Raw genomic sequence first — 23,759 nt, forward strand, 5'->3', positions numbered from 1 at the left:
GATGGAGCGGAGCTGCGGGCCCTCTGGACCCATTATGCTCAATGCCACCTTTCTCTCCAGCGGCCTAACCATTACAAAGATGGGGGACCTGATTAAAAACCCCATCCGTTTCATGCTCTCCCCATAATTTTGATCGACAACATTAAACGCTAATACAAAAATGTCTTATCTCTAATAAAACAAATGCTGACAGAAAGACGGATGCTGAAAACCAGCCATATGGCTGACACGATTCTGTGCCCGGCCGTGTTCACAGCAGCGCGTCTCCGGCAGAAAGAGATGACACCGAGAAGCTTGAGGACGCGCATTTAATAAATCAAACTGGGCTGGCATCATCAGGATATTCACGGTTTGCCAAAGGACCTGTGTCTCTTCTCACTTGCAGACTTGGAAGTGTGTGAGGAGAAAGCAGCTTCTGAGAGCTGCTCGGACGCTTAATTCTGTACCGCCCCCTGCACTTGTAGACGTGTCACCACACGGGTCTCTTTCCTCTTCAGGTTTTCACTGCGCTCCTCATGCCGCCACCCTCTGGGGTCTCTTTGCTGTCCTCCGGGCTGGAGGCTTCGGCTGCGGCCTGGCTGGACTCAAAGGAGCCCAGGCAAGATCTGGGGACCTCTCCCTTGGAGGCCAGGCCCGGTGGGGCTGTCCCCGGCTCGTGCCTCTGAGTCTCCCCGAGACTTGCTCCTCTGACCCCTTCCGGTTCTGCTTCTGTCAGTTTCATTCTTTCCCCTCCAAGCCTGTTTATGCCTTCTTCCTCAGACGCTCCCCGGGGTGATGAAGGATGAAAGGGGTTGCACTGGTTCCCATGGCTCTGTGTAGCTGGGGAGCGGCCGGCCGGCCTTCCAGCATCCTCCGGTGTGATCCATGCCTCAGTAGCGGCCTGGCTTTCATCTCGTTCTGGCCTCTGGGCCTCCCCTGAAACAGACCCAGGACAGCATCAGACATCTGGTGGAGAGTCAGCCCTCCTTCCTCTCTCTTCCCGACCTCAGGCGCACGTCACAGGGGCTCGGAGACAGAAACTGCTACTGAAGGGACCCACATTAGTAAAGAAAGCAGCCACCCTGGCGACTGCGGTGTCATTCACGGAGGGAAAGGGAGCCCATGGTGATGGACATCACCCATCCATTCTGGGAGCCTGGTTATCTCCTGCTTCCCGCTCTAACTGTGCTTCTTCGTGCCCCTTAAGCATCTAAATTGAGGACAAAGGTTCTGTAGATTCTGCAGCTCAGGAAAGACCTGGGATCTTTAGTCATGAAAAGAGGTGCTGGCGGCCTTCCTGGTGGGAAAGAGAAGATCAATGTGGGAGGCATTTAGTATCCCCAACCTCCCACTCATTCTCCAACAGCTCCTCATTCTTCGATGCACACTGCTGATGTCTCCTCAGTGTTAGTAAAATGGTATATGCAAAAGAAGCTTAAGCTCCCCACCCCTCTTAACTGAATTGTTCTACCCAGACCTCTTCTCTGAACAGCAGACATTTTCGAGCTCGACTGCTGGGGGATGGGAAAGAATGGGGTCCTGAGAATTGGCGCCTAGCCCTGATGTCCTACCTACTCATTGTGATCAGGAGAACCTGTCTGGCCTCCTTACCTCAGACACAAACTGAGGGGCAGGAGTCTCTGATGTCCCTTCCAGACCTAAGCCGCGGAGGCTCTGTAGGATGGACACATGCCTGGGGAGCAACCTCTCAGCACCCGGCTGTGTGCATTCGACCACAGACTCTGAGGTTCCCTAAAGTCAAGATTTTCTTAGCTCTCAGGCCAGAGAATGGTGACATGTATGGAAGAGCCTCACAGGGCTGGTTTCAGAGGCCAGGGGCCGGGGAAACCGGGACCAGGGTAGAGTCCCACTGTGATTTGACTGGCTTCAGATACATGTAGACAGCTTCAACCTGACAGCTGGGACTTAGGGAAGCTGAGGAAGAACTCAGGACAATTAGAAGAAGTTGACCTGTCCTGACCATGCATTTTTCTGCTTAGAACCTTTCGCCGGAGCCTAGCTGCTTCTAGGATAAATTTTAATTCCTTTCACTTGGGTCTCTGACAAGGTCCTACCCAATCTGCTCCTGCTTCAGCCCGCAGCCTCGTGTCCTATGGTTCTCTCATGTCTGTGTGTCCTTCTGTCCATACTATGCTAGCTTTCGGTCTCTGCAGGCACCTGTGGTTTCTCCCTCTTAAACTGAATCATACCAGCCAATTCTTTTTAGGTGCTTTTCTGTGCTGGGCTCAGTGCTCAGCATTGGACACGTTGATCTTATTCTACTATGTAAGCGGGGGCCTCGCCCGACTTGTACACAGTGCTTGGCACATTCTAAGCATTCAAAAATGTTTATAAAAAGTTCCTCACTTTCCTTTTTTTCTTTTGTTGGGAGTCTAATGTACATAAAAGTGTGCTGACTGTTACGTCTACAACTCACTGAATTTCACACCGTGGACACACCCATGGAACCAGCAGCCAGGACAAGAAGCAAAATAACCAACCACTACAGACACTTCCCGGTCTATCTACTCCCCTGAACCCCTTCCTAGTCACTTTTCTGCCAAGAGTGCCCACTAGCCTACTTCAGACACCAGAGATGAGTTTTGCCTGGTCTTTGGCGTTGGCATACCAGAATCGTACTGGAAGTGCTGGTCTGTGTCTGTATCACTTTGTGTATATGAGATTGGTCCATGTTACTGTCTGTAAAGTGGGTTCATTTGAATGTGCCACGGCATTCAACAAATATTTAAGTATGGAATGGAAACAGGTAATTCACAAGGACATACAAATGGTTGGCAAACATGAGAAACGATGAGCTCACTCTAAAGATATCTACTGCAAAGAGATACAATTTTCCATCTACCAGACTGGCCAAAATGAAAAGGTTTGATAAAGCTCAGTGTTACTGAAGATGTGGGGTTAACAGATGCAATCATACATTACCGAAGAGAATAAAAATGAGCAAAACTCTTTGACAGGGCATTTAGGAAATATCTACCCCAATCTTAAATACATTTACCCTTTGATTCAGTATTTTCATGATTAGTAATCAACCTATGGATATTAGCCCAAATACTTCAAGATGTATGCACCTAGAGGCTCACAATGACATTGCCTTTTAAAAAGGTTATTTATTTATTTATTTGAGAGAGAGAGAGAGAGAGACCGTGTGAGTGGAGGGAAGTGCACAGGAAAAGTTCAAGCCAACTCCCCACTGAACATGAGCCCAACATAGGGCTTGATCTCAAGACCCATAAGATCATGACTTGAGCCAAAACCAAGAGTCGGATGCTTAACTGAGTGAGCCACCCAGGTGCCCCATGACATCATTTTTTTTTTAATAGCAGAAACCTGGAAAGAATCTGAGTGTCCATTGACAGGGGATTCTGTATATACTGTAAAGAGTTTTTGGAGGCATACATTAACACTTACAATTTTCCTCTAGGGAACAAGCTGAGGGTCAGAGCAGAAAACAAGGATGGAAGAAGGCTTTAAATTTAATTTTATGCCTTTCTGTGTCATTTACATTTTCCTTTCTTTTCATTTATTTATTTTTTAAAGTAGGCTCCATGGCCAGCATGGAGCCCAACACGGGACTTGAACTCAAGACCCTGATTTCAGGACCTGAGATCAAGAGTTGGACGTGTAAAGGATTAAGCCACACAGGTGCCCCTTCTCCGTCAATTACATTTTACACATGTGTTTGTATTACTAGTTTAAAAAGATAAGATATGCAACCTCCAAGATTTTTTTTTTTACCAATTACCATCTTGACTTTCCTTTTCTGCACTGAACTGTAGACCTAGGAGCCTATATCCACTGCTTCCCCTTCCCAGTGCTGACTCACAGCTCAGATCCTTCAGCCTGCTTTGTATCCTCTGTACCAGCAAGCAAGCTGCTGTCACCCCCTCCAGCACTCTTTCTTCAGTCCTCTCCTGCCCGCTCTGTAGCAGGTTTCTGATGGCCACATTCTCCTCTCAAGCTGTCTCTCCCTTTGGTTTCCAAAATGTTGTATTCTTCTGTTTTGCCTCCGGCCCAGTTCAGTGAGCATCCTGTATTAGTTTCTCATAGCTGCTGTAACAAACTACCACAAATTCCATAGCTTAAAAGAACACACATTCTCTTATAGCTCTGGAGGTCAGAAGTCCAAAATGGCTTTTCCGGGCCAGAACTGAAGTCACTTGCCCTTGGAAGCTCTAGGAGAAGATCCGTTCCCTGCCTCTTGCAGCTTCTGGTGGCTACTGACACTCCCTGGCTTGAAACAGTATCCCCCTATGTCTGCATGTGTGGTCATGCATGTGTGCCTCCGTCTTACAAGGAAACATGTGCTTCCACCTGGATAATCCAGAATACTCCCTCCATCTCAGAGTGGGTAAATCAATCACACCTGCAGATCTTTTTGCCCACAGAAGCTAACATTTACAGGTTCCAGGAATTAGTATCTGAAATCTCTGGGGCCATTATTAGCCTACTCTGCATGCCTTCTAGTTTCCTTTATCCATCTCAAATCTCCTTCTAGCCCCTCTGATTGCCACCCCCAACTATGTGCCATGCATTTCCCTTGTCTTCATTCACTTTCACTCACTGGCCAACTCATGACCTTAATTCTGGACCATGAGTACCACTCTCCATTCTATATCCATGGCTCTGACCCCTTTCTGTTGGATACACACAACCAGGTTTCTAGCTGCCAGCTGGATTCCTCTACCTGAATGATCTGGAATTCCCCTCTCCGCAAACCTCTAGCTGTCCTGATGCGTGCCACATCATACCTTGAAGCCACCTACATTGGTGTACTTCCTATACACATCAACCGCCAAGTATCACTTATATCGCTCAATACTGTTGAACCGAATGTATCCTCTCCTCATCCATGTGTGGATCGATTCATGTGTGAAAGCCCTAATTTTCAATGTGATGATATTAGGTGGTGGGGCCTTTGGGAGATGATTCAGTTTAAATGTGGCCATGAGGGTGAAGGCCCTATGATGATGGGATTAGTGCCCTTTAAGAAGAGGAAGAGACACCAGAGTTCTTGTTCTCTCCCCCACTCTTCCCCCCGCCCCCCCCCATGTCTGTCTCTGTCTCTGTCTCTGCCACTGAGGACACAGAAAGAAAGCAGTTGTCTGCGTCAGAAAGAGGTTCCTCCGAACCTGCCAGCACCTTGATCTTGGACATCCTAGCTTCTAGAACTGTGAGAAATAAATATTTATCGTTTAAGACACTTTCCTGATAGTATTTTGTTATAGAAGCTTCAGCTGATTAAAACACTCGTAGTTCCTTGTATCTGCCTCTTCCTCTCCTTTCCCAAGGCAGACACTCTGTAGTCATGGCTTGATTTCTAAGGCTTCCCTATATAAATCACTAGGTACATTTCCCCAAAATTTCAGCTGGATTTGACTTGCCATCGCCTCAGCCAATGAACAAGTAAGCATTCGGAGAGCAAGTGCAAACCACTCCTGATAGTTCATAAACCCACATCCTGGCAGGCAATAGCTATGTGGTGACTATTTATAAGAGTTATATGAATTTTTAAGGATTATTTATAACATTTAGAAAGACTGGGTATTCAAAAGTGCATATATTTGGGACGCCTGGGTGGCTCAGTTGGTTAAGCAGCTGCCTTCGGCTCGGGTCATGATCCCAGCGTCCTGGGATCGAGTCCCACATCGGGCTCCTTGCTCCGCAGGGAGCCTGCTTCTCCCTCTGACTCTGCCTGCCACTCTGTCTGCCTGTGCTCGCTCTCACTTGCTCTCGCTTGCTCTCTCTCTGACAAATAAATAAATAAAATCTTAAAAAAAAAAAGTGCATATATCTAACTACATGTAGCCTAAAAAGTCGAAAGATCTAAAAAGTTTGAATTAAAATGCAGCTCAGAATTTCTACGACACGAAACAATATTACTCTATATGTGTTCCATTTTAACTGTGAGATGGTGCATAAAGGTATTTGTTAATAAGAATAGTATATGGGGGTGCCTGGGTGGCTTAGTTAGCTAAACGTCTGCCTTCAGCTCAGGTCATGATCCTGGAGTCCTGGGATCAAGCCCCACATCTGGCTCCCTGCTCAGTGGAGAGTCCAGTCTCCCTCTCCCTCTCCTTTTGGCCCTACCCTTGCTACTTCTCTCCCTCTCAAATAAAAAAATAAAATGAAAGATGAAAATGAATAAAACGAAAAAATGAAATGTTAGTGAGCTTATACGTACCAGAAGTCTGAAATGAGACTGAGATGAAGGAATGCAGGAAGAGATAGTGGTAGACAAGTGGTGGATGTCTTGGCACACTGTAATCATGGGGGGGTGCCCGACTCAACCTTGACCACTGTCCCCATACTCCAGGCTCCGCACCTCCAGTTTCTCCCATACAAATCTGCCTCCCACATTTAAAAACAAAAAAAAACAAAAAAAAAAACAAAAACCATTTTCTTTCTCTTTTGCCTTTCTGGATGTCCACAGACAAAGTCCCAGGGACTGAAGTTTGACCAAATCTACCTCATCCTTTCTAAAACCTGTATGTCGATACGGATGGCTATGTATTACCGTCCTAAGAACTCACTGACCTCAGGAAGTACTGTACCTGAAAATGAGGCCATGACTTGTGTTTGCAATGAAATTCATGAATATATAAACGAGTGGATGAAGTCAGCCTGGATTTTTGAGAAAACAACTATTTGGATCGATCTGGACAGGATAATGTACGTTCATACTTAACAGGTTTCTTTACTTTTAGTCTCTAATCAGATGGCCTGGAGAGGGACCGTGCCTCAAGTTTTGCTACTCAAGGTGGGATCTGTGGAGACTGGTGGCACCATTGACTGGGAGCCTGTTAGACGTGTTGGATCTCGGGCCCTGCTCCTCACCTATTGGTTCAGGGCCTACCTTTTAACTTGTTAAAAGAAGCACCTGAGTTGTAAGCAGCACTGTGAGCTTTAACACAAATCTGACTGTGCCTTTCCCCAGCTATAAACCCTTCAAAGGCTGCTATGGTCTTGGGATATAACCCGAGTGCTTGGTCTGACATTCAAGACCTTCAATGACTCAACCTCCATCTGCCTATCCACCTGACATCCCAACCCTTGCCCTCGTATCCCTACACCTAACCCTTTGTGGCATTCCAGCCCTGTCCTCTGAGCCTTTGCTTATGAGGTCAACGATGCTACCATGGCTATGGTTTCTGTCCATATCCAGAAGGCCAACGTCAATAGTCAGCTTGACCTCCATCTCCACTACAAAGCCTGTTCCATGAAATCCAGACAAAAAGTAATCTCCACAGTGCCCTAATCTCCACAAAGCTGTGTCTAGACGCAAAAGGGAACTTTGTCCTTTCTTTGAACTTTTTTTACCCTTAAGTTGTTACTTATGTATAATTAGCTTATAAAAGTCACCTGAAGAATGAAATCTTACCTGATAAACTTCACCAATATTCTATAATGGGGAGTCAATAAATAGCTTATTAAATGCTTGGATCTATGGACATATATATGAATACATGAACAAATGAGTCTATTAGTACATATATGTAAATCCCATGCATCAAGAAATGAAAGCAATCCTTGAATTCATTCTAGGCTGTCCTCAGGTGGCTACCCTAAAAGTTCTTAAAAGGGCACTTCTGGGGAAAAAAAAAAGATTTCTAACTCACACAAACAGCTACATCTGAGGTAGCTCAGCGAAGCAATAATATCAGTTTCATACTAACAAAAGAAAATTTTTATGGTAGTTGTACAGGGGATATGAGAAACACTGAGTCAAAATGAGCCAGTTTCCAGCACAGGGTAAGAAGCTTTATTCAAAAGGAGTAAATTATGGTCCTTTCTGCAGTTAAATTTTTCACCAACGTGAGATGAATAAACTCCTTCTGGAAATTACTCTTATGAAATTACTTCTTCCAGGACACTTAATAGTATATTCTGGTGCCCCTGAAAAATTAATTAACCTTACCTGTAACAACCTAACCCCTAAACCATTTGCGGTGTTTTTACCGAGGGTCAGGTTAATCTTCTCTACCTTAATTTACATCTAAGTGAGGGTGGTCTAAATTACACTGGGGCCTTTTGGTCGCTGGTACTTTGCCTTGTGCCATTTCTTTAGATGACATTCTGCTCGTGTCCAAACACATGAATCTTTTTTAAAATGGCAAACCTCTGAGATTACCAGGGAGAACTTTGCAACCTTTTTTGGGGGAAGCAGGCGGGGAGCAACACTGCTGCTATCCTTAGAGGTCAAAACACAGCAGCAAGTGGGGGATGGGCAAAGCTGTAGTTCTATTGTTTGGCCCTATCGGGCATTTATTTTTTTCTGAGAAAGTCTGGATTTTTGGAGCCTGGGAAACATGAAGATACAGGGGCTGGGCTCCATGTGGGATTAGATTATGGGTCAACCGCAAGATTTACCAATCCTCTCCTCTGGTTATCCAAAAGGTATCTAAAAAGTATACTCAAGTCATTATCAGGAGACAAAGACAAGGGGCTGAAAATGTCACGACTGTTGATCTGCTAGGGCCTCTGCTACTTACTGGGGGAAAACTCTTCCTTTAACTCTATGATTCTGGAATGTTAACTCTTGAGCCACGAGAGTGTGTGTTCTCCTTTGAGCAGACCCAGAGCACTGCCATTCCCATAAAAGGAGGATTTTGAGCTCAGCATGGGAAAATATTATTAGAAGATAATAGTGATTATTCTGTGCTGTTTTACAAACACAATTAGTATCATTAATACGTAATAATAACAAAACACATATCAATAATGATGAGGCAATCAGCCGATACAAACGCATTATGACACAAATAGTACAGAAAGCAGAAATATTTTCTCGAAAAGATGAAGAAAAAGTAGCTTTTTGTAGAAAGACTGTTAGTGTCCTAAAAATGTGTCACCCTCCCACTTTGGCCCAAAGGGGACATTCGTCTTCTTTTGTTAACCGATCTCTGATGGGCTTTGTCCTTCCAAGTGTGAGCTTCTTTCAGTCGGAATTAATCAGAGACCCGGCGGTGATGAGACCATCCCAGCCGCTGCCAGCCGCTCCACAAATGCTTCCTTGTTCCCACCCGCACTGGCGAAGGATGGGGTTGGAACAATGAGAGCTAATGATGGAACTCTGGAAGCTATCATTTTGAATCAGGCCATTACTTATGCTACCCTCGTGAAAATCAAGCCCAGCTTATGTTCCATTTCAGCTTAGGGGGCCCCGGGTCCACCCAGGGGCTAAATAAGCCCAGAGAAGACAGAGGGCTTCAGGTCTCCATGTAGACACTGGATGCTGGCACGGGATGGCCATCAGCCAATGCATGTTCCAGCCATGCGCGTTGGGGGGAGGCACAGCATGTCACAGGCCCGGTTTGCAAAGAGCCCCATGCTGCTGGCTGGAAAGACCCAGCCTTGCCTTCTGGCCAGTGTGAAACCCACCAGAGTCAGGTGCTCTCAAGAATTCTCCCTGCATATGCGTGGGGATCCTCTCTGTGGAAATCCCAGACCTGTCCTATTCTTACCGTTCTATGTACTAGTGTGAAGGATTGAGACAAATTTCAAAGCACAGCTGTACAGATGCACGAGCAAGCCTTGCTGAGCCCACCTCAGATCTGCAGAACTGCTCATTGGATCCCAGGACTCATGATAAATAATACATAGTAGTTGTTTCAGTTCTAAGTTTTGGGGTGGTTTGTTACACGATGGTAGCAACTGATTCAACTAGTTAGTACAGCCTGATACAAGCACAGTTGTTAGGTCAGATAATCATCAGGTTAGAAAGATAGGGTAGCAGTGTTGTGATTTTAAGTGGAAAACAGTTGGGAGCCATTAGAAATTTCTGCTTAGGTACACACATGTTGGACAGCAGTGCTCCAGAAGCTTTATATTACAGCAGCAATGGGAAGATGAGAATGAAGTAGGGGGAGTCTAGAAGACAGGGAAACTGGGACAGAAGCTGTGCTGAGGAAGTAAAGAGGGCTGAACCAAAGCCAGAGGTGGTAGGATTGGAGGTGTGAGAAACTCTGAAGAAAGAGTGGCTACAGCCCAGATATGGATGGGGAAGGAAAGCTGACAGTGATCAAGGTTGAGTCCAGATGTAGCTGGGTAGCTGAGAGAGTGACCAAAAAGGGAGGAGGCATATAGAGTTGGCGATGTCATACTTGAGAAGTCCACAGAATGTTTAGGTGGTAAAGTTTGCACTTTGAGAAATCAGGGACTGTAGCTCTGCAGATGGTAGCCAGTGGGGGGAAAATATTTCAAGAATATTTTCATAGAGGTGATGGTTGCAGGTGTGACTCAGAGCAAGAGAAGATGGAGAGAGAATATGGAAACCAAGGAAAGAACCTTGGCACCTGCATGCTGGGTATATTAGTTACATACTGCTGTGCCACAAATTGTCCCAAAACTTAGCAGCTGGAGACTCAGGAGCTGGGAGCATTTTATCTGGGCGGTTCTCACTAGTGGTCACTCATGGAACTGTCATCAGATGTTAACCAGGGCTGCTGTCATCTGTAGGCTTGACTGGGGCTGGAGAATCTACTTCCAAGATGGTGCACCCAAATGGCTGGAGGCTAGAGGGCCTCTGTTCCAAACTGCATGAACAACATGTGGGACCTCTTGGGTATCCTCAAGACGTGGAGGCTGGCCAGCTTCCTCCAGAGAGAATGACCCAAGACAGAGAGAGCAAGAAAGACCCCATGTATCTTTCTTGGAAGAAAGGAAGCCATATACTATCACCTGTGCTGTATTCTATTAGTCACATAGATGAACCCTGAACCCTGTTATGATGCGGAGAGGAATCTATAAGGGTAGGAATACCAGGAAGTGGGGATCATTTGGGGTCATATTGGAAGCTGGTAATCACATTGAGGGTAGAAAAAGAAGAAAAAACTTAGAAAGATGGGAGGGATAGTTTAGTTGGGGAAACAGGACTATTGCATGGGGAGACAGTTGCCTCTCACACTTGTGGGCTCCTCTGGCACCCTAAACGGGCCTCTGAACTCCTTCAAAACACTCTGTCTCCAGAAAGTGTGCTGGCAGAGAAGCTTTTATTCTCTTTTCAGCTGACTCCCAGACCACTTCCCCTGTGCCCAGCAGTGTGCCGTGATCTCCCTGAGGTTAGCACCATCATCTCGCCAGTTTATAGGTAATGGGAAAGGCAGAAGTTACGAGTCCAAATTCTCAGAACAAACACAATATGGGGGTGAACTATGAGCCTGAGCTTCTCAAATCCTGAGCCCTTTCTCTTAACCTCTGTGTCACTGTGTCACTGCGTTCTTCAGCTGGAAGCTCCAAACAACACAAACCCATATAAGCAACAAGACGAAATGCAAGGGATGACCCCATAGTGTCCCAGAAGCTACCGGGAGGGGAAGAATGAATATCCCTTGAGCCCTGGCTCTGTGCCAGGCACAGGTCAGGCAGAGACAGACAGAGAAATCAAGGTGTGCTTACCGTCCTTGGAATTTGCTTTGTTCTCAGTGGGCTGCTCGATGAACTTCAGCAGTGGGGATCTTGATCTCTGTATGGTGGGGAGAGCAGGGTCACTGAATAGTATGGTGTCCTTGCCCCCTGTCAGGGAAAAGGGGAAAACGGACATATTATGTCACTAGAGGAGTTGTGGTTATGTTCACCCCACACAATGGACAGGCTGTTGGGTGACAAAGGCACTTTCTTTAATCACAGGTAACACTGTGGAAGGACAATGGCCAGCCCGTCCCTTCTATAGTGTGAGGACCAGGCAGTGAGGTCCAGGGCCAGTCTGTGAGTCTGTTCAGGACAAAGGCACCCACAAATGTCACCATGAAGGAGCAGCCTGGTGTCCTGGGCAAAAACCAAATGGCTTTGATCTGGGTGAGACTGTAACAGTCATAACCACAGGAGAGGGCTGAGGAGTGTGGGCTTTGGAGCCACACTATGGGGTCTGTGTCCTGGACTCCATCCCTTGTTAGCTGGCTGACCTCAGGCAAGTCACTCAGCCTCAGAGCCCTCACTGGTAAGATGAGGAAGAAGGACAGCACCCACCTCACTGGGAGGTGGTGGTAAAATGAACTGATTCATGTAAAGCCCTTAAGCATTTCACTAGTGCTCAATAAATGTCCTATACTGAAAGTATTATCTTATGGTGTAGACAGCACTGCCATATATGCTACCTTTGATTTAATTCAATGTGGTGATTTGGACTGAGTCATAAGGTGGGTAGTACCAGGTCCCCCAAATTGTCACAGCTAAACTTGCACTTAGAACATATAGTCCCATACCAACCAAACCCTTGTATCTATTTGTATGAACTCCCCCAATGGATGGAGAGGCTGAGGGAAAGAAGAACATTACAGCTCTATTGTGGAGACCATGGAAAGTTCCAGAAATCTGGAGCAGGAAGTGTAGCTCTGAAACGTCAGCATCGTGAACACAGACAATTGGACACAAAATATGTGGACATAAAGGGAGTCTGTCCAGTGGTCAGGAGAGCACAAAATGCAGGATTTGACCCCAGACTTCTGTCTATGAGACTTTGGAATTCCTTCGGCGGGAACCGCAGTGCCCAAAATGAAAACCCCAGGGCTGTGGTCCCAGCCTATGCTCTAGCCTTAGCCATCTAACTTTGAGAAAGACCTTTTCTAAAGCCAAGCCTCTAATCTCTCTAGGGCTCAGATCAGGGGCCCCAAATCTCTGTGGTTTTACTTGGCTTCAGGTTCAGTGGACACAGAATGGTATTTCTGTAAAGACGTTCCCACCTTTAGGGAACCAGGTAAACCTTGGACTATACCTCTGAGCCCTTGGTTTGTTCACAATACCATCTTCCTATTAGGGAGCTTCATTTCCAAGACTGTGGGAGAGAGTTTGGCATAGAGTAGGTGCTTAATAAATAGCTGGTAAGGATCTGAATACATGGGTGATGGATTCTTGGGGCTCATGATGTCATGTTGGGCACAGGTGCTCGGGGCTGCCTCTGGCAGATGGACTATGTTGTTAGCAGCAACAGTACTCTGAGTTCTGCTGAGGGTCATCCCAGAAGAACAGGCATTTGAAAGGAGCCGATCCGAAAGCTTGCCACCAGCATGACTATTGTCTCATGTGGGAAAAAAACCCCAAGTCTTCAGAGTCATAGTCTGGAGGAGTGTCCCAAAGAGAACTGTCCATCTACAGGTTGGGATATTGTTAAGAGGGTCTCAGAAAGAAAGAAACACAATTGGGTCTTCCTCTGTACTGTGAAGATACAATCTGGAAATGCTTTGAGGGACTAATGGTTCCTATGAACCCAGAGCAGACACCTCTTCGTAGACTTCCTTTGTTTTTCTTGACCAAGGCAACAGCTACTGTCCTCAAGTCAGGAGAGACTGCATTTTTTGAGCCGTCTTTCTCTAGCAGGTAGACTGGTTGTTCTTGCATGAAGAGGCACACTCTGCCCCTCTGTGTCCCAACCAGCCTTCCAAGTCCCTTGTGGCCTCGTGGCTGAAGAATCAGAATTACAGGGAGAGCAGGGAGCTGGCCTCAGGCAAGGGACTAAGGTGGTCTGAGGGAGGCCCTTAGCCCCTCCGGTCACAAGAAATTCTCTAGCCCCTCCAGCCACAGAGCACCGTCTGTCCCATAATAGCTCCGCAAAAATGCTGGAGCAACATGAAACCTCCAAGCAATAGTGAAGGAAGCCGGAGCCATGACTTGTCCTTGGCCAATCGAGGTGGGGGTCGGGGAGCAGCCGAACACTTCCTGAAATTCCTGCCTAGAGATATCTAACCTGAATCTGAAGATAAAATGGCAAGATTTGGTCATTCTTGCAAAGTGTGTGTTGAAAGATTCAAAGGCCTCATTGGAAGCCTGTCCTATTGTTTCTAAGTCTGGATTCCATCTATGCTGATGAATGTGAGCTCTAATCTGATAGTCGGCTGTCTTGCAGTTTCATTCTGATGCCTCGCCCTGGAGGAGGTGGCGTGGGGTGAGGTGACCCACAAAGAGTCAAGCAGCAGCCGGCAGCCGGGCAGAAAGCCACACAGGCAGGCCCCTTGCTTGCGGGGCACATGAGTGTCTGGAAACTTTCCCGATTCCCTGGGACACAGCATCCCTCCTCCCCTTCTCCCAAATGTACCAACTACTTTCAAAATGCACATTTTCCTCCTCAGGCTGATGCTTCGAGTGGAGAAGAGAGAATTAAAATGAAAAACTAAAAGAGCCAGGTTCAGCACTTGCCAGGTTTTTTTTTTTTTTTTTTTTTTTTTTTCTGGCTTTCAGTGTTTCTTTTTAGAGCAGGAGCACATCCAGGAAACCTCCCCTTGGAGCGCCCAGGCAGCACTCTCCCTACAAAGGCTGGCAAAGGGCTTGGGGACTGAGGCCGATGTGTGGAGGGGGCGTCATTTCCTCCCGGGAGACCACGTCAGTTGCCCCCCACCCACCCAACCTTTCTCAAAGGAGCCCCATGCCTTCCCACCTCTTGGGAACCGATGAAACAGTATGGAATATGCTCTGCTCTCCAGATGATTTCTCCACGCAGACTGTGGCATTTGTCAGACTTGCCTACTTCCCAGCAAGATCACAAATTTTCCCCAACTCTATTGAACAACATCAAGAACTACATATTTGTTGGCTGAGAGAGTGAGGAGGGAGGGGGAAAAAAGACTCAAAGAATACTCATTGCATGCTCAAAGTCCAATAGTAGTTCTGTCTCAGAGTAAGGTAGAATTCACCACTGCTCTTTGGAGTGTCAGAGGAGACTGTTTTGGCTTCTGAATCCTTCTTCTCCAGTTCCCAGCTGATCTATCCCTCCCCCACCCCTGCCCAATTCCTCTCTTCTCTGAACTATGGATCCCCAGCACAGGTGGGAAAACACCTGAGTTCTAATATCTACCTCTGCATCCTTTTGGTATCCTCCCATTTCCTAAACCTTTGTTTTTTTCCATCTGAAATGAGGGGATTGGACTAGATCAGGAAGGGGGGAATGTTTTCTCTCACACATCAACTCTAACCAGGCAGAAGCTTCCTGGACAGCCAGTGTGGACGTCTGTTCTGAGGGCCACATGTGAAGGCAGCATGCAAGAGCCATGGGATGGATTAGTAATGTCTGCCACTGGCGTGGGAATGGGTGTTTCATAATATACACCAAGTATTTACCATACTTGAACTCTTTGCTCTCAACTCTCCCTGCAGGTCTGATGTTTGATGACTCTTCACCTTCTCCATTTACATCCCAACACCTTTATTACTCAGCACTTAATTATGTATCATTCTGTACTTTCTTCTCACTACTAAATGTGTATGCATCTTGCTTCCCTAAAGGGACTATGGATTCTTGGAGAGGGCGTGACTAGAATGCCTGATACAGAAATGAATTCACAAAGTCGATGCTCGAAAATGTGTCAACACATTGATGGACTGATTTATTGAAGAAGATACCGATCCTTTCAGATGCTAGTAAATAAGAGTGAGCTAACAACTCTCTGAAACTACTGGGACTCAGTCCCTGCCAGGTGGCTGAAACGCTGACAAGGCTTCTACCTGGGGAGAGGAAGAGGAAGAGGAAAAATGTGGAAGAGAAAGAGAAAGAGATGGAGAAGAAGAAAGGATGAGGAGGAAGTGGAGCTGGAGGAGGAGGAAGGGGAGGGAGGGAGAGAGGAGGAAGAGAACACACTGACCCTTGCCCCACTCTTTGGTAGATAAAATGGGGTCCACAAAACAATGAGTGTGTGGAAGTGGCTGATTGGATTGATACTGCAAGGGGCCCTTCCCTTAGTATTTCTCACCGTAGTTTTAAAATGATCACAAGGCAGTGTCTCGTTGATAAACCTTCACAATAGCAGCAAAGCAATGCTTTTTCCCTTACATCAGCTGTCCCAGATCTGTACCACCCTTGTCCTGTACTCCCACTCTGTGTCTGCAAGGAGGCCAGATACTAGAACATGGTCATAAAATCCATTTAGCCGGGTCCCTCAAAGCTCATTTTACCATTGAATATTTACTTGGTACTAATTGAATTCTCCATTTCAATGGACTGTTCTAATCAGAAAAGTGCAATGATACATAGAGAATGCATTTCTATTTATTTACATGCAGGGATGATATTAATGCACTGCTGATATTAGCCACAAACACAGATATTTGAAATAGAACATACTCCCGAATCCTACTGAAACATTGTAGCTCAGGCCTTCAGGCAGCAAAAAGGAGGAAAGAAAGAATTGTTAATGCATAATAGCCATTCCATCCCGGAACAAATAACACCGGAGACAGAAAATTCTCAGCATCCTTCGACTCACTCAACTTCCATCTTTTTTACATAAATTGTAGAAATAAAACATCGTGAAATTTCACTAAGTCATTTGGAGGGAAAAAAAAAAAAATCAAAACTCCAGTCCGTGCCCAGAAATAGCAATCTGACTGCACAAATAAACGATAAATTTGCCTGACTGTGTTGAAATTCAATGCAGCCAAAGAAAGGCCTTCAAAGAAGATAAGGTTTAAACGGCATCAAAAGGTTCTTGTGCAAAATGGATCATTCAAATCCCCAGAATGGCACTTGCCACTAATTAGTTCTGTTAGGTCTTTTGACATCAAGTTCAAGGAATCTGCTAAAACTTCCAATTTATGAAATGCTCTTGCAGGCAACCTAAGGTTGCCTCTTCAGATTACATTACAGGAACGGGTTGTTGTCCACGTCCCTGTGGCAATTTTCATTTCTCGAACATTACGGGGCAGCAACTGATACAATTCAAGGGTAGAGAAGGCTGGTTTGTGCAGAAAGGTTAAGCAACTAAAAATATATGTACAATGTTGTTTCCAGGGAAAGAGGAGGGGGTGGAAAAATGATAAATACAAGTTTCTGGAGAAAAAGAAAAGGGGAATAGTTGATGGGGGTCTCACAGAGGGGTTATTTTACCAAGACAAACAGGATAAATATAGCTAATTAAAGTGAAACATCAGAGTTTCCTTGCAACATGTACAATTGCGGGGAAAAAAAATCTCCCAAGGAAATTTTGATTTTCAAGTTGCATAAAATGGGAGAGGGGAAGAGAGGAGAAGAAGGTTCTTATACTCATTTTTATATTCATTCTCAGGAATGATAATTAAATAGAACAAATTTTTCTCAGTATATTTATTTTTAGGTATGATTCATTCATTCTTTTAGGAATGATAATTAAATAGAACAAATTTTTGTCAGTTCTTATATTCATTTTTAGGATTGAGGAGTAAATTGAACAAATCTTTGTATATTCTTCTACTCATTTTTAGGGATGATAATTAAAATGAACAAATCCTTATAAGATACCTAGGGGTAAAAAAAAAAAAAATGAAACAATTTACTATATTCACAAAGGTGAAAAATAAAGTATACACAGACACACACAATGACAATTTCTGAATTTAGGCTAGCAAAACTTCAGAGTTCCACAGATGGGAACTTGAATATTTATATGAGTTTCTCTGATTCCCTCAAAATTGATGGCTTCTGTGTTTAAAGCACTTGTAGATTTTTCAACAATGATCTTCAAATAAAAAGATATTTAAAAACTAGAATCTTCTTTGCAAATTAGGTAAAGGCTGCCTTTTTTAAAAAAGGAAAATAACTTTCATGAAGATCTGCTTACCTGGAAGACTCCACAAACCAGAAACTTCCAGAGTTCTTAATTTTTTCTCCAGTTCAGCCACCCGATTCCCTAGGATTCTGGAAAACGAGAGAAAATGACAACAGACAAAATTAATGAACATCTCATCAGCTCTTGGAGCCTCATCAGCTCTAGAGTGCCCTGACAGAAAATGTTTTGAGATTTAAAGTGTATACAGAAAAAAAAAAAAAAAAAGTGTATGCAGAAAACACAGTGTGAATGCATGTGCAAAGAATATATGTGTAAAATATGTAATACATTATACACAAACTCTGTTGAACATACATATGAAAATATAAAGTGAATTATGAAAAAAATACTAAATGTTGCCATTCAAGTGAGTCCTCTCCCACAAAAGTGGGGAAGCGAAACAATTATTCCATTGTTGCCCAAACGTCTTACACAATTTTTGTTTGGGAATTGCTCATTGCTAAAGATTATAATTCATTTTGAATACCCTTAGTGGTATCATACCTGATTCTTTGAGGGTGGATCTGAGTTCTGGAAACCATGAAGTCTAACCAGTAAGACGGGTGAACATGTGTAGTAAAGTTGCTTTGAGTCAATAAAATAAGATCTGCCTTCCTCAACCTAATCTATGTCTGAGACCATATCCTTGATACCAAGCCAAATGCCCAGTTGAGGGTAGGTGTTCAATAAACATATTTGATTAAAGAAAATGCTTTCCTTTTTTCCTGGCTTGTAATTATCTACGGACAGAATGAAGAAATAGGCTTTTCAAAAGAACTTCCAGCAATTGCAGAATCACCTGAAGAATTATATTGCTTTCCAAGGTGACCATTTTGATGCACTGGGACATATAATTTCTGGAACGTGTATCTGAAAAGATTATACTTTTTACTGGGGAGTCAAACTTTGTCTAAATGCATGGAAAAACATAAATGTGGGCGTGTGTTTCCCCTTTTCTACTTTACACAAAATTAAACATAGTTGGGAAATGATTTTATAGTCATCTCAAACTTGAATCACTTTCCATTGCCCTCGAAATTGAAAACCCAGTCTTTATATTATTTGGGGGATTTTCTTGGCGCTGCCATTGTTAAAATGATGCGGAAATCACCTTAATAGCAAAGTTTCAATTCCTTTCAAGCAGGAGAAATCAGAATGCTAGAATTGTTCTCCTACCTCTCTTTATATCCTGGAGATAGCTGCACACACCCACATACATACAGAGGCATGAATATGTATATATCTACACACATATATTTATATGGTTTTGGATTCATCCTTATTTTACCTGAATTGACTTGCAGCATTTTAATTAATATTCCCTTTGAGCTCCCAGAAAACTCTCATGCTACTATCTGTGGTTTTCTTCACCTAGGTACTTGGAGCTTTTCTTCTTTTCCTTAAGTCTTAAATTCTGCATAGTCTTTATCAATTACTTTCAATTTTCACCTTATTTGTTGGGTCTATTCTGCTTTCATGTCCCTGACCCTTCAATAAACCATTCTTCGTAATCTCACTTTCAATATTTTGCTCAGACCTTCTGATCCGAGCTCCCTTTTCACCAGCTGATGGGTTTGAGATGCAATCACAGCAGAGTTCAAGTTGATGCCTGTTTCTTAACGAGATCAGATCACCTGTGAGCGAGGCCTCTTGGAAACAAAAGATAAGGCTTAACTCTTCTGTGTGTGCTGAAGGATGCCATCAGAGCAACCTTCGAAGGCGTGGTAAAGAGACATTTAGTTGCGTTTTTTTCCCCCCTGATGTCCCTGGATAACAGAGCTCTGTCTCCCAGAAATGGACTGAGGTGAATTTGAGGGACCCTGCCTGTTTGTCAGCAGTGCCTGTTCTCTTTGGCCCGACACAAGCATCTGATACAGAGCAGGAGGTAGTAAAATGGACCCAATGGGAATTGTGCTAGTAGTGATAGTAGCAATAACATTATCCAGAACACTAGCAACCACACTACCATTACCATGAACAGTGAAACTAATCTTTCTTGAGTCCTGGCTCTGAGTCAGAGCCCATGCTGAGCAGATACTGAGCATACATGATCTCATCTGACCTGACAAAAACCCTGCGGTGTATGTTGTATTATTACCCTTTCACAGATGTGGACCATAAGGAACACAGAGGTTAAGCAACCTGCCCAAGGGTATACAGTTTATCTCCAAGCTGTGTCTGTTGCCGACCCCCAGTGCACTCATCCACCCCACTCTACTCCTCCCATTGGGAAACAGAGGCACGGAAATTAGTTAATTTGACCAGAGCCACAAGCAGGACTTTGAACCTGCAACTCCGTTTGTTGCCACAATACATGCTCTTCATCAACACCTCACAGTGGTCCTGTAAAACAAGCATGCTTGTGTCTGGAGCAAGTTGACCTCTTTAAAAACTGTTCATAATTGAAATGTGGATGCAGCTGGGCTGGCTTGTATCACCGGGCCCAAGAGTCCTCAAAGGATAAAAAAAGTCTTCCCCATGGGTTTCACGCTGAACAAATGTAGCCGGTGGTCCATGGAACGTGGGGTGGTGCAGCCCAGCGAGAGAGGGCAGCAGGCATCGAGGGAGGCAGTAAACACAAGAACAGGGTCCACTGAATTTAATTTGACCAATTCAGCACACAATTGTTGAGGCTGTAGGGGATAATGAAGAGAAACAGCCTGTATCCCTGTATTTGAGTATTTGAGGGACTAAAAGTCTGGTGGGAAACAGATGTGGATACACACACACACACACACACACACACACACACACACACACATACAGAGCCTGTCAAAGGTTTGAATAATATCTCCCAATCACCTGTTCTCTAGCAGGCATTACTCTAAGCACCACACAGACAGTATCTCCCTTCCCCCTTGCAACAATTGAAGAGGGAGCTTTTAATATGCTTCATTTGTGGATGAGGGAACAGAGATTCAGAAAGGTCAACTAACCTGCCCAGGATGACGCAGCTGCTAAGTGGAGGGTCCGGAATCAAAATGTGGGCCTGAAAGCATGCAAGTACTTCAAAGTGGAAGTGAGGCACAGAGTGGAAGTGAAGTAAATGAGGGCTGAATCCAGAGCGATTTTGAAGGACCCAGATCATGAATGAACTTGTTGCCCTATTGAGAAGAGTGAGACTTTTCTATGTCGGCAACAAAAGTGAGATATTGGAAGTTCTGAAGCAGAGGTGCAGCACGGTGATGTTTAGGGAAAGTATTCTTGAGGTAGAGTGGAGAATGACTGGTATCGGTATGAGAAGAAGCAGGAAGGCCAGTCAGAAGGGTGATGTCCAAGTCAGTGATAGTGGTGGCCTCCAACAAACCCAGGGGGTGATGTGGGAAGTCAGCCGAATGGAGTAACAATACTGAGGTAGGTGAAGAATTTGAGGTGCCTATGGGATATCCATGGAGACAGCCAGTCACGTGATAGAAGAAAAGTCTGGGAACGCAGAGATGGGCATGGAGGCTGGGGAGTAGATCTGCTCACGAGCAGAGGGTGAGAAGTCAGAAGAACAGGACCCTAGAATATCCCTGTCTAAGGCAAAAAAGGATTAGAAAGGCATAACTGGACAGGGAAGAGGAGAACCAGGCCACATGGGGCCAGGAAGCCAAGGGGTGTGAGAGACCCAGGTGGGATGTCAGTACTGTTTTATTCTGGAAAGTGGTCACATTAGATCACCTAGTAGATGTGCCTGACCCTTGAGAGAGATGTTTCAGGACAGTGGATAGGGGTGAAACCCAGAATCCAAGTGACAGGGTTGGGAGAAACAGACTTGGGGCAACCAGAAGCAGGGAATACAGATGACCCTTCAAGTAGTTTAGCAGGGAATTGAAAGAGACAGCTAGGGCAGTAGCTTGAGGCATAAACAGGTTTGAGAGAGGAAATTTTTTTTTTTTTTTTTTTTTGTGGGAGGGGAGAGATTTTAAAATAAGGTTTTTTTATTTAGCTATGGTTTGTTTTAGGAGGGATTTCAGCATATGTCTACCTAGCAGTCTAGGAAAATCCTCAAGATGTCAGGCCTCCAGACAGATTTTCAGTAGTAGTTTCTGATAGTAACAACATGATAGGGGATTGGCAAAGACAGAACCAACTCGGGAGTTGGCCATCACTGTGTGTCTGTTCCTGTTTCCCAGACAACATGGGAGCAGAACTCCCTGAGGGTCCTTGGGGAGAGCCCAGTCCTCAAGATGTGAGTCCTGTCCTCCCTTCCAACTCTGTGTGGCCTTCTTTTGACTCTCTGCTCTGATCCATGACAGCTCAAGCTGCTCTCAGTGTCTTGAACTTCCGAGCCATTTACCCTTGGCCAGAGTGGGGGAGAGCAATAAACAGTATTAGGATGGCAGGAAGGAGAGTGAAAGGTCACTATCTTCATGTATCCACCACCATCACCAGCGAAGTATTGACTGGAAAACTAAACGGGGTGTTCGGTAAAACATGATTTAAACACCTGCCTCTTCTGTTACTGCTTTGCTGCCTGTTGATAAATCACAGGATGCTCATCCCTTCTTTAGCAATAGTCAGACAATTGCCAACTCTTTGGCAATGAGTACCTCAAGCAAAATGCCCATTAATTGAAAATCCTCTCAAAAAATAAAGTCCTGTGTGGATCCATTCGTTCTTCAAGATGGCTCCCATTGGGCCTTCTCAAGGCGGGTTGAGTGACAGGCAGTGGAAAGCCAGTAGGGGGAGCACAGGCTTACAGAAACACAATACCTTTATTCTCACTTAGAATGCTCCACCAACACAAAATTATATTATTTTAGTTACAAAAGGGGGATCACAGCAGCAGACCAAATTCAGATTTTATTCCTAGCCCCCACTTTGTTTATTGTATAATTAGTTTTTTTTTTACATGGCCCCAAATAAAACATTTACTGAAAGTATGAAACCAAAGACCTTCTAAGTTTTAAAAATGGCACATTAGGTACTTTATGTATGGATATGAAGCAATCTTTAAGATCTACTGTTATGGTGGTGGGGGGAATCAAGGTGAAGAACAGTAGAAAAAACCACTTTTTGGGTGAATACTAGCTACCATTTGTAAGAAGAAAGAAAGAAAGGAAGAAAGAAAGGAAGGAAGAGAGAAAAGACTATATTTGTACAAGTATATATGAGTATTTATATGTGTCTGCGGAAATGTGTTATATGTTTATTTCCATATGAATCCTTGGAAAGGGATACATAAGAAATAAGGAACAGTGTGGTTCCTTCCAGGAAGGGGAATTGGGGGCTGAGAGATGGTGGTAGTTTAGAGACACATTGTTGTTTAACCTTTAAAATTTGAACCATGAGATGGTACAGAATTATTGAATAATAGTTACAAATGACAAGGTACATTAATACAAAATTAAATCTGAAAAAAACAAAAACAAACAAAAAACAAAATTAAATCTGTCAAAATGAGCAAATCTGTTTCTCAACAGAGGATGAGCGCCCACGGAGCCTGGGGCAGGCTGGTCACAGTAGGGTTAAGACAGGGCAGGTGCTAGGAAATCAATGTGTTCTGAGAGGCGGGAGCTCCACGTTGACAGTCTGGGGTTCCTGAGTTCAGCAGGCCCCAGGATTTAGCTTTAACAGTTCTGCTATTTCCTGAAGCCCATATTACACTATATGTTAACTAATTAGGATTTAAATAAAAACTTGAAACAAACACGAAAAGAAAAATCCAGCTTTTTAATGGGGGCTTGTGACATCATCAGAACTGTAGCTGGGGGCGTGGGGTTGAGAGAGGGCGGAGCTTGGTGGCGGAGGAGGGTCTGGGGTCTGAGGTTGGAGGATCAATGGGAGGGTGTTCCCAAGGGACAGGGGATAGTGGGGTGGGACCAAAGCTGAGGGGGTTAGGGACAGCATGTAGACCGAAGGCCGAGGACAAGCACCTGACATATATACAGAGTCCAGGAAAACCGTAAAGAGTATCAAGGGAACAAGAAAAAGGATTAGAAGATGAGTCCATCATCCATTCATTAAATAAGTATAAGGACATACAATGGGCCCAGCACTGTCCTCCCTACTGGGAGGGCACAGCGATTCTATTCTAATTAGACAGCTTCAACCTGCATAATGTGGAGGTTTATTGACCGTGAGTATCACGAAGGTGGGCAGAGCCCATTAAATATACTTCAAATCATGCTTTAAATGGCTGCATAGTAGTCTATCTTATGGATTTACTATAATCTTTTTTAAAAAGATTTTATTTATTTGACACAGAGAGCGCACGCGCACGAGAGAGGAAACGCAAGTGTTGGGGGAGGGGAGAAGAAGGAAAAG

At 44.6% G+C, this 23,759-nt stretch overlaps 1 protein-coding gene across 4 annotated transcripts in view; it reads right to left on the reverse strand.

Annotated features, from left to right (window-relative positions):
* Positions 1–294: 294 nt before the first annotated feature.
* Positions 295–23,759, reverse strand: part of CCDC149 (coiled-coil domain containing 149) — a 98,827-nt gene continuing 75,362 nt past the window's right edge. For 2 of the 4 annotated variants that reach the window (XM_032333999.1, XM_032333997.1), the window contains 4 exons: positions 17,520–17,596; positions 16,049–16,081; positions 11,398–11,514; positions 295–915 (listed from right to left, as the gene is read on the reverse strand). In XM_032333999.1, coding sequence (XP_032189890.1) covers positions 494–915; positions 11,398–11,514; positions 16,049–16,081; positions 17,520–17,596 — 649 coding nt within the window. In that variant the 3' untranslated portion in view covers positions 295–493. The remainder of the gene's footprint in view (positions 916–11,397; positions 11,515–16,048; positions 16,082–17,519; positions 17,597–23,759) is intronic. The other 2 variants (XM_032334000.1, XM_032333998.1) reach the window with 1 other exon arrangement.

The sequence above is a fragment of the Mustela erminea genome, chromosome 2, assembly GCF_009829155.1.
Source record: "Mustela erminea isolate mMusErm1 chromosome 2, mMusErm1.Pri, whole genome shotgun sequence".
NCBI lineage: Eukaryota > Metazoa > Chordata > Mammalia > Carnivora > Mustelidae > Mustela > Mustela erminea.